The sequence below is a fragment of the Oncorhynchus tshawytscha genome, linkage group LG08, assembly GCF_018296145.1.
Source record: "Oncorhynchus tshawytscha isolate Ot180627B linkage group LG08, Otsh_v2.0, whole genome shotgun sequence".
NCBI classification, from domain to species: domain Eukaryota; kingdom Metazoa; phylum Chordata; class Actinopteri; order Salmoniformes; family Salmonidae; genus Oncorhynchus; species Oncorhynchus tshawytscha.
This window is the reverse complement of record NC_056436.1, coordinates 90207554-90221545: the sequence shown is the minus strand read 5'-3', so window position 1 is coordinate 90221545 and position 13992 is coordinate 90207554. Positions and strand designations below refer to the sequence as shown.

Genomic DNA, 13992 nt, shown 5'->3' with positions numbered 1-13992 from the left:
CCCTATGGGCCGTTCTGGTCCACTCTACAGAAACAGGAGATGGACTCCTGCCCTATGGGCCGTTCTGGTTCACTCTACAGAAACAGGAGATGGACTCCTGCCCTATGGGCCGTTCTGGTCCACTCTACAGAAACAGGAGATGGACTCCTGCCCTATGGGCCGTTCTGGTTCACTCTACAGAAACAGGAGATGGACTCCTGCCCTATGGGCCGTTCTGGTTCACTCTACAGAAACAGGAGATGGACTCCTGCCCTATGGGCCGTTCTGGTTCACTCTACAGAAACAGGAGATGGACTCCTGCCCTATGGGCCGTTCTGGTTCACTCTACAGAAACAGGAGATGGACTCCTGCCCTATGGGCCGTTCTGGTCCACTCTACAGAAACAGGAGATGGACTCCTGCCCTATGGGCCATTCTGGTTCCACTCTACAGAAACAGGAGATGGACTCCTGCCCTATGGGCCGTTCTGGTCCACTCTACAGAAACTGGAGATGGACTCCTGCCCTATGGGCCATTCTGGTCCACTCTACAGAAACAGGAGATGGACTCCTGCCCTATGGGCCGTTCTGGTTCACTCTACAGAAACAGGAGATGGACTCCTGCCCTATGGGCCGTTCTGGAAACAGGAGATGGACTCCCCCCCTATGGGCCGTTCTGGTTCACTCTACAGAAACAGGAGATGGACTCCTGCCCTATGGGCCGTTCTGGTCCACTCTACAGAAACAGGAGATGGACTCCTGCCCTATGGGCCGTTCTGGTTCACTCTACAGAAACAGGAGATGGACTCCCGCCCTACCATTCTGCCACTCTACAGAAATAGGAGATGGACTCCCGCCCTATGGGCCATTCTGGTCCACTCTACAGAAACAGGAGATGGACTCCTACCCTATGGGCCGTTCTGGTTCACTCTACAGAAACAGGAGATGGACTCCCGCCCTATGGGCCATTCTGGTTCACTCTACAGAAACAGGAGATGGACTCCTGCCCTATGGGCCATTCTGGTCCACTCTACAGAAACAGGAGATGGACTCCTGCCCTATGGGCCGTTCTGGTTCACTCTACAGAAACAGGAGATGGACTCCTGCCCTACGGGCCGTTCTGATCCACTCTACAGAAACATGAGATAGACTCCAGTCCGACCCAGTCCGACCCAGTCCGACCCAGTCCAACCCAGTCCAACCTAGATACTGTGAGCTCCACCGGTATTGGGACAGTGACACATGCTGTACGGTTTGAAACACTTCTACATGGACGTTACCATGACGACATATAGTCCTGAATGAATAATGATGAGGGAGAAAGTAAAAAAAGTTAAATGCACACATCATACCCCGAAAACAGAGGTTAGCATTTTATATCATACCCCCAAGACATGCTAACCTCTCACCATTAATTAGAGGTTAGAATTTTTGGAGAGTATGATGTTTTTGTCTGTCATTAATCAAGATTCATTCAGGATTATCCGTAATCATGATAACATCCACGTTAATGTAGAAGTGTTTGGAAACATAGTCGATTCTAATCCTACATTATTTAACATTTCTATTGGGCACAAAATAATCTGAAACTCAACCAAAACAAACAACAAATGCATCCAACACGTTTGTAGAGTCACAAGATTGATATAGTTAATGTGTGCTATGAACATGGGACCAAATAGTAAACTTTTGACTACTTTAATACATAGAAGGGAATTTGTCACAGTACTTTTGGTCTCCTAATATGGGGGCTATGTACAAAAAGTGATTTTTAAACCGTTCATCCGATATCATCAAGGTGAACACAGCAGTAAGTCATCAAGGTGAACACAGCAGTAAGTCATCAAGGTGAACACAGCAGTAAGTCATCAAGGTGAACACAGCAGTAAGTCATCAAGGTGAACACAGCAGTAAGTCATCAAGGTGAATACAGCAGTAAGTCATCAAGGTGAACACAGCAGTAAGTCATCAAGGTGAACACAGCAGTAAGTCATCAAGGTGAACACAGCAGTAAGTCATCAAGGTGAACACAGCAGTAAGTCATCAAGGTGAACACAGCAGTAAGTCATCAAGGTGAACACAGCAGTAAGTCATCAAGGTGAATACAGCAGTAAGTCATCAAGGTGAACACAGCAGTAAGTCATCAAGGTGAACACAGCAGTAAGTCATCAAGGTGAACACAGCAATAAGTCATCAAGGTGAACACAGCAGTAAGTCATCAAGGTGAACACAGCAGTAAGTCATCAAGGTGAACACAGCAGTAAGTCATCAAGGTGAACACAGCAGTAAGTCATCAAGGTGAACACAGCAGTAAGTCATCAAGGTGAACACAGCAGTAAGTCATCAAGGTGAACACAGCAGTAAGTCATCAAGGTGAGTACAGTATCATTAGGTTCCTCTAAGTATCAGACAGTAATACGGTAATGGTATCTCTATGGATATGGTTGTAGTTGTGCTGTAAGGCTCATCACAGCAAGGTGGAGAAGTGACTGAACTGGTCTGATCCACTGGCCATCACTGTAGCATGGAAACGCCTGGGACGGTCTGGGTCCTGCAGAGAGAGAGAGAGAGAGATTGAGAGAAACATAGGGTAGACACAGGTAGAGACATATCTACAGTAGTTCTCACCTGTATAGGGTAGATACAGGTAGAGACATATCTACAGTAGTTCTCACCTGTATAGGGTAGATACAGGTAGAGACATATCTACAGTAGTTCTCACCTGTATAGGGTAGATACAGGTAGAGACATATCTACAGTAGTTCTCATCTGTATAGGGTAGATACAGGTAGAGACATATCTACAGTAGTTCTCACCTGTATAGGGTAGACATAGGTAGAGACATATCTACAGTAGTTCTCACCTGTATAGGGTAGACACAGGTAGAGACATATCTACAGTAGTTCTCACCTGTATAGGGTAGACACAGGTAGAGACATATCTACAGTAGTTCTCACCTGTATAGGGTAGATACAGGTAGAGACATATCTACAGTAGTTCTCATCTGTATAGGGTAGATACAGGTAGAGACATATCTACAGTAGTTCTCACCTGTATAGGGTAGATACAGGTAGAGACATATCTACAGTAGTTCTCACCTGTATAGGGTAGATACAGGTAGAGACATATCTACAGTAGTTCTCACCTGTATAGGGTAGATGCAGGTAGAGACATATCTACAGTAGTTCTCACCTGTATAGGGTAGATACAGGTAGAGACATATCTACAGTAGTTCTCACCTGTTTAGGGTAGACACAGGTAGAGACATATCTACAGTAGTTCTCACCTGTTTAGGGTAGACACAGGTAGAGACATATCTACAGTAGATCTCACCTGTATAGGGTAGATACAGGTAGAGACATATCTACAGTAGTTCTCACCTGTATAGGGTAGACACAGGTAGAGACATATCTACAGTAGATCTCACCTGTATAGGGTAGACACAGGTAGAGACATATCTACAGTAGTTCTCACCTGTATAGGGTAGACACAGGTAGAGACATATCTACAGTAGATCTCACCTGTATAGGGTAGATACAGGTAGAGACATATCTACAGTAGTTCTCACCTGTATAGGGTAGATACAGGTAGAGACATATCTACAGTAGTTCTCACCTGTATAGGGTAGATACAGGTAGAGACATATCTACAGTAGATCTCACCTGTATAGGGTAGGCACAGGTAGGGACGTATCGTATCACGAAGCCACAGCGTCTCTTCTGGGAAGTGTTGGGGTCACTGGCGTGGACCAGGAACCCATCATGGATCTGATTGGGTTAACCATCAACATCAAATCACAATCCCAAATGGCACCTTAATTCTTATGAGAAACACAATATAGTTGTAGAAGAATAGAGTGTATTTCCCTGTAATACAGAATGTCTAGTAGGACCTGGGATGGGAAGGTCACTGTAATACAGAATGTCCAGTAGGACTTGGGATGGGAAGGTCACTGTAATACAGAATGTCCAGTAGGACTTGGGATGGGAAGGTCACTGTAATACAGAATGTCCAGTAGGACTTGGGATGGGAAGCTCCCTGTAATACAGAATGTCCAGTAGGACTTGGGATGGTCTAGTAGGACCTGGGATGGGAAGCTCACTGTAATACAGAATGTCTAGTAGGACCTGGGATGGGAAGCTCACTGTAATACAGAATGTCTAGTAGGACCTGGGATAATACAGAATGCCCAGTAGGACTTGGGATGGAAGCTCTGTAATACAGAATGTCCATGGGGAATGTCTTGGGAAAGCTCACTGTAATACAGAATGTCCAGTAGGACTTGGGATGGGAAGCTCACTGTAATACAGAATGTCCAGTAGGACTTGGGATGGGAAGCTCACTGTAATACAGAATGTCCAGTAGGACTTGGGATGGGAAGCTCACTGTGTAATACAGAATGTCCAGTAGGACTTGGGATGGGAAGCTCACTGTAATACAGAATGTCCAGTAGGACTTGGGATGGGAAGCTCACTGTAATACAGAATGTCCAGTAGGACTTGGGATGGGCTCACTGTAATACAGAATGTCCAGTAGGACTTGGGATGGGAAGCTCACTGTAATACAGAATGTCCAGTAGGACTTGGGATGGGAAGCTCACTGTAATACAGAATGTCCAGTAGGACTTGGGATGGGAAGCTCACTGTAATACAGAATGTCCAGTAGGACTTGGGATGGGAAGCTCACTGTAATACAGAATGTCCAGTAGGACTTGGGATGGGAAGCTCACTGTAATACAGAATGTCCAGTAGGGGATGGGAAGCCTGGAATGTCCAGTAGGACCTGGGATGGGAAGCTCACTGTAATACAGAATGTCTGTTTGCTGACATTTGTTGTTCTGAAAAAGACAAGAACCCCCAGTAGGGGGGCAGTGTGACTTACAGACATCTGCCCAGCCAGCAGGGGGCAGAGTAGAGCGCTATCCGTTTGCACCAGCTCCTCAGGGATCTCCTGGTTGACTGACAGCATGTTTCCGGGGCGGGAGGCGAGTTGGTGGGGCAGCATGCCAGAGCAGTGGCTTCCTGGAGGAGAAGGGGGAAGAGGGGATGGGGAGAGGAGAGGACAGGAGAGGGGAAGAGAGGAGTAGAGGAGTAGCGAGGCGAGGCAAGGCGAGGCGAGGAGAGGAGAGTGAACACTTTACTAACCACACAGACTCTAGTCTTCTGTTTGTCTATAAAAGGACAATTTACTGCAGTCATTTCATGCTAGAATGACAGAAAGAGGCTTTCAGAACATTAACATTGGCTAAATGCAGATAAATATTTTGAGGAGCCATTTGAGTATTTATTTATCTAGTTGTGGCACCAATTAGAACTGAACTGGAAATTTCTGGAAACTAAATGATTTGGTGAGTTTTAGGTGGTCAGGGAGCTGCAGTACCTGGGATGACCTTCAGTGCTCCGTTTTCTGCCAGTGAGTCGTCTAGAGCCAGCCACACCGACAGGACTGGACCCCCAGCTATTCCCCAGTACCTGGAGGAATCAGAAAGCTGCTGAGTAAATACGTGTTATTACTCAAAACGTACTGTAGTAGTAGGAGTGGTGTAGCAGTAGTAATATTGTAGTACTACTGTAGTAGTTGTAGTGACAGTACTACAAGCAGTATTGGTAGCAGTAGTAGTACTGTAGTAGTAGGAGTGGGATTGTGATAGTTGTAGTAGTAGTAGTAGCAGTAGTAGTACTGTAGTAGTAGGAGTGGGATTGTGATAGTTGTAGTAGTAGTAGTAGTAGCAGTAGTAGTACTGTAGTAGTAGGAGTAGTATTGTGATAGTAGTAGTATTGTAGTAGTGTTGTGGTAGTAGTAGCTGTAGAATTGTAGTAGTAGTAGTTGTACTGTAGTAGTAGGACTGGTGTAGTAGTAGTAATATTGTAGTAGTAATGTGGTAGTAGTAGCTGTTGTATTGTAGTTGTAGTAGTAGTAGTAGTAGTAGTGATGTAGTAGTTGTAATATTGTAGTACTACTGTAGTAGTTGTAGTAACAGTACTACAAGCAGTATTGGTAGCGGTAGTAGTACTGTAGTAGTATTTGACTATTTTTGAGATATTTGTAACTGACAGTAGTATTAGTATTGTCATAGTAATGTAGCTGTAGAAGTATAAGTGATGTACTCACCTCATATCCTGGTGCCAGGCCACGAAGGGCAGTCCAGTCTCACTCTGCTGGTCCTTGTCTGATGACCTCACCTCCTCCTCACTGGTCAGAGTGATGGCATCATTTCCTGCCTGTGTGGCTGTGGGGTGGGGTGTGGGGGTTGTTGGGTACTTGCAGATGAAGCGTGAGTCTAGCAGGATGACATCAGAGCCCAGGATGGACTGTACCACCTGTAGGATGTGGGGGTGTTTGGCCAGGCCCATCACCCAGGGGTACTGCAGGTGCACATTGTGGAGACTGTACTGGGTATACTCCTCACCTGAAGTCAGGTAGACACAGGTAGATATCAGTAAATACAGGTAGATATAATTCAATACAGGGAGATACAGATAGATATCATTCAATACAGGTAGGTATCATTCATTACAGGTAGACAAAGGTAGAGATAATTCAATACAGGTAGATATCATTCAATACAGGTAGATATCATTCAATACAGGTAGATATCATTCAATACAGGTAGATATCATTCAATACAGGTAGATATCATTCAAAACAGGTAGATATCATTCTATGGTTGGACAGGTAGATATCATTCAATGGTAAAGGTAGATGCTAGACAAATCTGTCGTTCTGCCCCTGAACAGGCAGTTAGCCCACTGTTCCTAGGCCGTCATTGAAATAAGAATTTGTTCTTAACTGACTTGCCTGGTTAAATAAAGGTAAAATAAAAAATTGTTTAAAAAAAACACATGTCGATACAGGTAGATATCAATACAGGTAGACAGAGTTAGATATCATTCAATACAGGTAGATATCGTTCAATACAGGTAGACAGAGGTAGATATCACCGGGGGCAAACTACCTGCCCTCCAGGACACCTACACCACCCGATGCTACAGGAAGGCCATAAAGATCATCAAGGACATCAACCACCCGAGCCACTGCCTGTTCACCCCGCTGTCATCCAGAAGGCGAGGTCAGTACAGGTGCATCAAAGCTGGGACCGAGAGACTTAAAAACAGCTTCTATCTCAAGGCCATCAGACTGTTAAACAGCCACCACTAACATTGAGTGGCTACTGCCAACACACTGTCAATGACACTGACTCTACTCCAGCCACTTTAATCATGGGAATTGATGGGAAATGATGTAAATATATCACTAGCCACTTTAAACAATGCTACCTTATATAATGTTACTTACCCTACATTATTCATCTCATATGCATACGTTGATACTGTACTCTATATCATCGACTGCATCCTTATGTAATACATGTATCACTAGCCACTTTAACTATGCCACTTGGTTTACATACTCATCTCATATGTATAAACTGTACTCGATATCATCTACTGTATCTTGCCTATGCTGCTCTGTACCATCACTCATTCATATATCCTTATGTACATATTCTTTATCCCCTTACACTGTGTATAAGACAGTAGTTTTTTTGGAATTGTTAGTTAGATTACTTGTTCGTTATTACTGCATTGTTGGAACTAGAAGCACAAGCATTTCGCTACACTCGCATTAACATCTGATAACCATGTGTATGTGACAAATAAAATTTGATTTGATTTGAGATATGTTCAATACAGGTAGACACAGGAAGATATCATTCAATACAGGTAGATATCATTCAATACAGGTAGACAGATGTAGATATGTTCAATACAGGTAGACAGATGTAGATATGTTCAATACAGGTAGACACAGGTAGATATCATTCAATACAGGTAGATATCACTCAATACAGGGAGACAGAGGTAGATATGTTCAATACAGGTAGACACAGGTAGATATCATTCAATACAGGTAGATATCACTCAATACAGGTAGACACAGGTAGATATCATTCAATACAGGTAGATATCACTCAATACAGGTAGACACAGGTAGATATCATTCAATACAGGTAGACAGATGTAGATATGTTCAATACAGGTAGATATCACTCAATACAGGTAGACACAGGTAGATATCATTCAATACAGGTAGACACAGGTAGATATCATTCAATACAGGTAGATATCACTCAATACAGGTAGACACAGGTAGATATCATTCAATACAGGTAGATATCACTCAATACAGGTAGACACAGGTAGATATCATTCAATACAGGTAGATATCACTCAATACAGGTAGACACAGGTAGATATCATTCAATACAGGTAGACACAGGTAGATATCATTCAATACAGGTAGATATCACTCAATACAGGTAGACACAGGTAGATATCATTCAATACAGGTAGACACAGGAAGATATCATTCAATACAGGTAGATATCATTCAATACAGGTAGATATCACTCAATACAGGTAGACACAGGTAGATATCATTCCATTCAGATAGACAGAGTTAGATATAATTCAATTCAGATAGACAGATGAAGATAACATTCAATAGATTCCATTTAAAGGACATGTTTAACCATAAAAGGTTGAACGAACAAGGCTGTTAACCTTCTGTTCCTAGGCCATCATTGAAAATATGAACTTGCCTAGTTACATAAAGGTAAAATAAAATAAAAACATAATCATGGTGATATTACAGATGTATTGACCTATAACCCTAACCCCCTTCCTCCTCCTCGTCCCCCTCCACTCACCGAACTCTCTCTCCAGGTGGTTGAAGGCCTGTCTGGCCTCCCTCAGCTCTGTGTCGTCTAGGACCGGTACAGCAGAGAGGAATCCCTGCTGGTTGTAACGTTCCTTCATCTGACACGTGGACACACTCATCTCTGGGTTGGCTGCTGTACACGCCAGTCCTGACTGTGTCAACTCCACTGGGTGAAGGCTGTTTTTATAACCTGGAAAGAGAGGGAGAACAGAGAGACAAAGGGAGTGTGTCTTTGAGTTGTGCCCAGGCCATAAACAGTTGTCCTAACATAGGTATTTCTGTTTATCTTCTTAAACCTCAGCCTCACTCTCTCTCTCTCTCTCTCTCTCTCTCTCTCTCTCTCTCTCACTCTCTCGCTCTCTCTTTCTCTCTCTCTCTTCTCCCTTCTCCCTCTGGTATTCCCGTCACATGTATTCTGGGTTGTTTATGGAGTCCGGCCGTACCGCTGTCAGAAGAGGTGCTGCTTGATCAGCTTTTTCAGCTTAATGGGAAAACCATATTCTGGTGGCTGAGTTAGTCACAACATGAGACAGGGGGTCTCATGTTAACCAGAGCCCTAATGGAATAGACAGGGGGTCTCATGGTAACCAGAGCCCTAAGGGAATAGACAGGGGGTCTCATGTTAACCAGATCCCTAAGGGAATAGACAGGGGTCTCATGTTAACCAGAGCCCTAAGGGAATAGACAGGGGGTCTCATGTTAACCAGAGCCCTAAGGGAATAGACAGGGGTCTCATGTTAACCAGAGCCCTAAGGGAATAGACAGGGGGTCTCATGTTAACCAGATCCCTAAGGGAATAGACAGGGGGTCTCATGTTAACCAGAGCCCTAAGGGAATAGACAGGGGTCTCATGTCTTATGTTACCAGAGCCTTAAGGGAATAGACAGGGGTCTCATGTTAACCAGATCCCTAAGGGAATAGACAGGGGTATCATGTTCAATGTTGTTTAAATAATGCAAAAACAAAGTGTTGGAGAAGAAAGTAAAAGTGCAATATGTGCCATGTAAAAAAGCTAACGTTTAAGTTCCTTGCTCAGAACTTGAGAACATATGAAAGCTGGTGGTTCCTTTTAACATGAGGCTTCAATATTCCAAGGTAAGAGGTTTTAGGTTGTAGTTATTGTAGGAATTATAGGACTATTTCCCTCTATACCATTTGTATTTCATATACCTTTGACTATTGGATGTTCTTATAGGCCCTATAGTATTGCCAGCCTAATCTCGGGAGTCGATAGGCTTGAAGTCATAAACAGCTCAATGCTTGAAGCACAGCGAAGAGCTGCTGGCAAACGCAGGAAAGTGCTGTTTGAATGAATGCTTACGAGCCTGCTGCTGCCTACCAAATCCAGAAACTATCATTTAGAAAACAAAACGTTTATTCTTTCAGTGAAATACGGAACAGTTCCGTATTTTATCTAACGGGTGGCATCCATAAGTCTAAATATTGCTGTTACATTGTACAACCTTCACCTTTATGTCATAATTATGTACAATTCTGGCAAATTAATTATGGTCTTTGTTAGGAAGATGGTCTTCACACAGTTTGCAACGAGCCAGGCGGCCCAAACTGCTGCATATACCCCGACTCTGTCGCACAGAACGCAAGAAACGTGAAACAATTTCCCTTGTTAAAAGAAATTCATGTTAGCAGGCAATATTAACTAAATATGCATGTTAAAAAATATATACTTGAGTATTGATTTAAAGAAAGGTGTTGATGTTTATGGTTAGGTACATTGGTGCAACGATAGAGCTTTTTTTCGCCAATGTGCTTCTTAAATCACCCGTTTGGAGAAGTAGGCTGTGATTCCATGATAAATTGACAGGCACCGCATCGATTATACGCAATGCAGGACAAGCTAGATCAACCATGTGTAGTTAACTAGTGATTATGTTAAGATGGATTGTTTTTTATAAGATAGCTTGCAACGTAGCTTGGCTCCTTGCTGACAGGTAGTCAGCCTGCCACGCAGTCTCTTCTTGGAGTTCAATCAAAAATGCTGATTACCGATTGTTATGAAAACTTGAAATTGGCCTTACACACGCACAGAAACACACTGAAACACACACACACAAACAGAACAGAAAAACCTTCTCTGCTCTGCACTGCCCTCAGTGTGAGTGACCTGTAATTGTCTGGTGTGTGTCCAGGTTCCAGTGTTTGTCAAGGAAGGTACATGTTATTACTGCAGTCATCATGGAATTAACTTCTCACCACAGTTAGGCAAGTTAAACAACCTGACTAGATATCTTTTAACATGTCCATATTTATGACAAGACATATTTATTGACGTTCCTCTGAAACATATGGAAAGAAAAAACAGTTTGATGAAAAGAGAATCTTACCTGAAGTGGGTCAGACTTGAAGAACCACTGTCCCCTGGTGTGATCTGTCCGAAAGCCTACTACTGCTCCTGTAAAAGCTGCAGATAGAGAGAGAGCGAGAGAGAGAGCGAGAGAGAGCGAGAGAGAGCGAGAGAGAGCGAGAGAGAGAGAGAGAGAGAGAGAGAGAGAGAGAGAGAGAGAGAGAGAGAGAGAGAGAGAGAGACAGAGAGAGAGACAGAGGGAGAGAGAGAGAGAGAGAGAGAGAGAGAGAGAGAGAGAAGAGACAGAGAGAGAGACAGAGGGAGAGAGAGAGAGAGAGAGAGAGGGAGAGGTCGAGAGAGAGCGAGAGAGAAACGAGAGAGCGAGAGAGGAGTCCTCAGAGCGAGAGAGAGAGCGAGAGAGAGCTGAGCAGAGTGGAAACTAGAGAGAGAGAGAGAGAGAGAAAGACGAGAGAGCGAGAGAGAGCGAGAGAGAGCGAGAGAGCGAGATTAGGAGGAAGTACAAACTCTATGAATTTCCTTCTCAGCGAGAGAGAGAGCGAGAGAGAGCGAGAGAGCGAGAGAGAGAGAGAGAGAGCGGTAGAGCGAGAGAGAGCGAGAGACTGAGCGAGAGAGCGAGAGAGAGAGGTGAGCGAGAGAGAGAGCGAGAGAGAACATCCAATGTTGGAGGAGAGAGAGAGAGAGAGAGAGAGAGAGAGAGAGAGAGAGAGAGAGAGAGAGACAGAGGGAGAGAGAGAGAGAGAGAGAGGGAGAGAGAGAGGTTAAAGCCCATAAAAGCATACCAAAGTCTTAAATACTTATTTGCTCTCCTCCATACCTCTGTCTCCTTCTGCCGGAGTCTCAGATGTCTCTGTCTGTCTGGACGGTGGTCTGATGTGTGGATGATGGTCACAGCAGAAGCTCTGTAGGTCAGTATGAAACTGTGGTAGTAGAAGTCTTGGTGATGTGGAGTCCTCAACCTGTCTGATCTCTTATATACGGTCCTGCCAGGAGGGCTGAACCGCAGGTGGAAACTACAGACGTTAACCATCTAGAATGACACTACAGGTGAAAGACTGAGCCATGGTGACATTCCCTAGGTCATATTCATCATCATTCAGACACAGTTCATTAGGAGGAAGTACAAACTCTATGAATTTCCCTTCTCATCAGTTGACAGTAATCTGACAGTCTTAAGACACAATAAGGTGTGGAACGTACACAAAGACACTTTGTCCAAAACATACAGCCTACTTTCCTGTAGCTGGTACACAGAGCTGGATTCTGGCTTCTCCTGCTATAGCCCCATCTACTGGTCAGTGGATTTCAGTGCCAGACACTCATCTAAACACACCTCATCACTTCATTATCACACGGTGATGCTCTGGGAGTCTGTGTGAAGTGAACTCAGTGTTGTAAGGGCAACATCCAATGTTGGAAGGAAAGGTTATTTATTCAAAGAGTAGGCTTCAGTGACTTTCACATTGATAAGGAAGGCTTTTTGATAAATACCAACTCATTGTAGTGTTTCCCATCATCTCAATCTCAATTTATTATCATCTCAATTTATTCTGCTTCCTTCTCTTGAACTTGGTTCTTAGAAAAGGGGAATTGTTAAGGTGACACATCCATGAATGAATGGCATGTCCCTCTTACCTGGAAAATAAACAAAACACTGTGAATTTCCGCTCTCATCAGGTGAGTCATGTGACATACTTAAGACAGTAATGTGTAAAATAAACACACGATGAATGCCGTTCTAAAAAAACCCTAAGGAGAGATTTTAAAGGAGGAAGAGTTGAGACAAACATTCCATATTATCAAGGAAGCCTGTACAGGTGTAGAGTTCATCATGTGGCACCTCTCATCAGGTGACAGTTAGTCGGGGCGGCATGGTAGCCTAGTGGTTAGAGCGGTGGACTAGCAACCGGCCTAGTTAAAAGACGACAAAATAATATGAGAGTTCATCATGAATCACCTCTCATCAGGTGACAGACAGGGTCCCTCTACACACATCGACAACAACCTCCCTCGGAGCATCGTTACTCATCGCGCCAGCCACAAAACAACTACTTCAGGACAAGACTGAGTGACGTCACCGATTGAAACGCTATTAGCGCGAACCACCGCTAACTAGCTAGCCATTTCACATCGATTATACCTCTCATCAGGTGACAGTTATGTGACATTCTCTAATTCATCATGTGGCACCTCTCATCATGTGACATTCTAGAGTTCATCATGTGTCACCTCTCATCCGGTGACAGTCATGTGACATTCTGTAGTTCATCATGTGGCACCTCTCATCAGGTGACAGTCATGTGACATTCTTAAGACGCTGTAAGGTGTGGAACGTACAGAGACACTTGGAAACCCAAGTCCCAAACTTATCCTTTCCACCCCAAGCTGACCCCAATGGATACTAAACCTGACCCTGCTAGATGTGGCAGTCTGGTGTTGTGCACATGGTGGCGCTGCCTAGGGGCTTAACCCTGTCCCAGCCATTAGCAACCTGTGGGTTACACAGGGAGCAGTGGCATTCAAGTGAATAAAACATCACAAAAGTTTCAGGAAGGCCATAAAGGTCATCAAGGACAACAACCACCCGAGCCACTGCTTGTTCACCCCGCTATCATCCAGAAGGCGAGGTCAGTACAGGTGCATCAAAGCTGGGACCGAGAGACTGAAAAACAGCTTCTATCTCAAGGCCATCAGACTGTTAAACAGCCACCACTAACATTGAGTGGATGCTGCCAACACACTGACTCAACTCCAGCCACTTTAATAATGGGAATTGATGGGAATTGATGTAAAATATATCACTAGCCATTTAAACAATGCTACTTAATATAATGTTTACAAACCCTGTTTACATTAACCCTTTAAACAACGCCCAAGATGTTGCAAGACAGTGCTGCTTGGCAGGCTCGTGTTTCGAAGGACGCATGACTCTGGAAATCCGCCTCTCCCGAGTCCGTACGGGAGTTGCAAA

General features: G+C 44.1%; 1 protein-coding gene and 1 long non-coding RNA gene across 2 annotated transcripts in view; one reads left to right on the top strand and one right to left on the bottom strand.

Annotated features, from left to right (window-relative positions):
• Positions 1 to 1050: 1050 nt before the first annotated feature.
• Positions 1051 to 11985, bottom strand: LOC121846966 (probable alpha-ketoglutarate-dependent hypophosphite dioxygenase). Its single transcript, XM_042326186.1, has 8 exons — positions 11839 to 11985; positions 11044 to 11120; positions 8688 to 8888; positions 6089 to 6386; positions 5357 to 5448; positions 4859 to 4998; positions 3640 to 3744; positions 1051 to 2528 (listed from the first exon to the last, which is right to left on the bottom strand). Exons 3-8 carry the CDS (start codon positions 8815 to 8817, stop codon positions 2445 to 2447), a joined length of 849 nt encoding a protein of 282 aa, XP_042182120.1. The 5' UTR covers positions 8818 to 8888; positions 11044 to 11120; positions 11839 to 11985; the 3' UTR covers positions 1051 to 2444.
• The window catches only part of LOC121846969, a 44579-nt gene continuing 32762 nt past the window's right edge, over positions 2176 to 13992 (top strand). Inside the window, exon 1 of the long non-coding RNA XR_006083971.1 lies at positions 2176 to 2350. This is a non-coding gene — a long non-coding RNA (uncharacterized LOC121846969). The remainder of the gene's footprint in view (positions 2351 to 13992) is intronic.

Bases quoted from the DNA above. Each gene is read 5' to 3' on its own strand.
- LOC121846966 (XM_042326186.1), bottom strand. From the start codon at position 8,817: ATGAGTGTGTCCACGTGTCAGATGAAGGAACGTTACAACCAGCAGGGA. The intron at 6,387-8,687 runs GTGAGTGGAGGG...ACCTGACTTCAG, and splicing joins CCACCTGGAGAGAGAGTTCG to GTGAGGAGTATACCCAGTAC. The intron at 3,745-4,858 runs GTAAGTCACACT...TAACCCAATCAG, and splicing joins TGCTGGCTGGGCAGATGTCT to ATCCATGATGGGTTCCTGGT.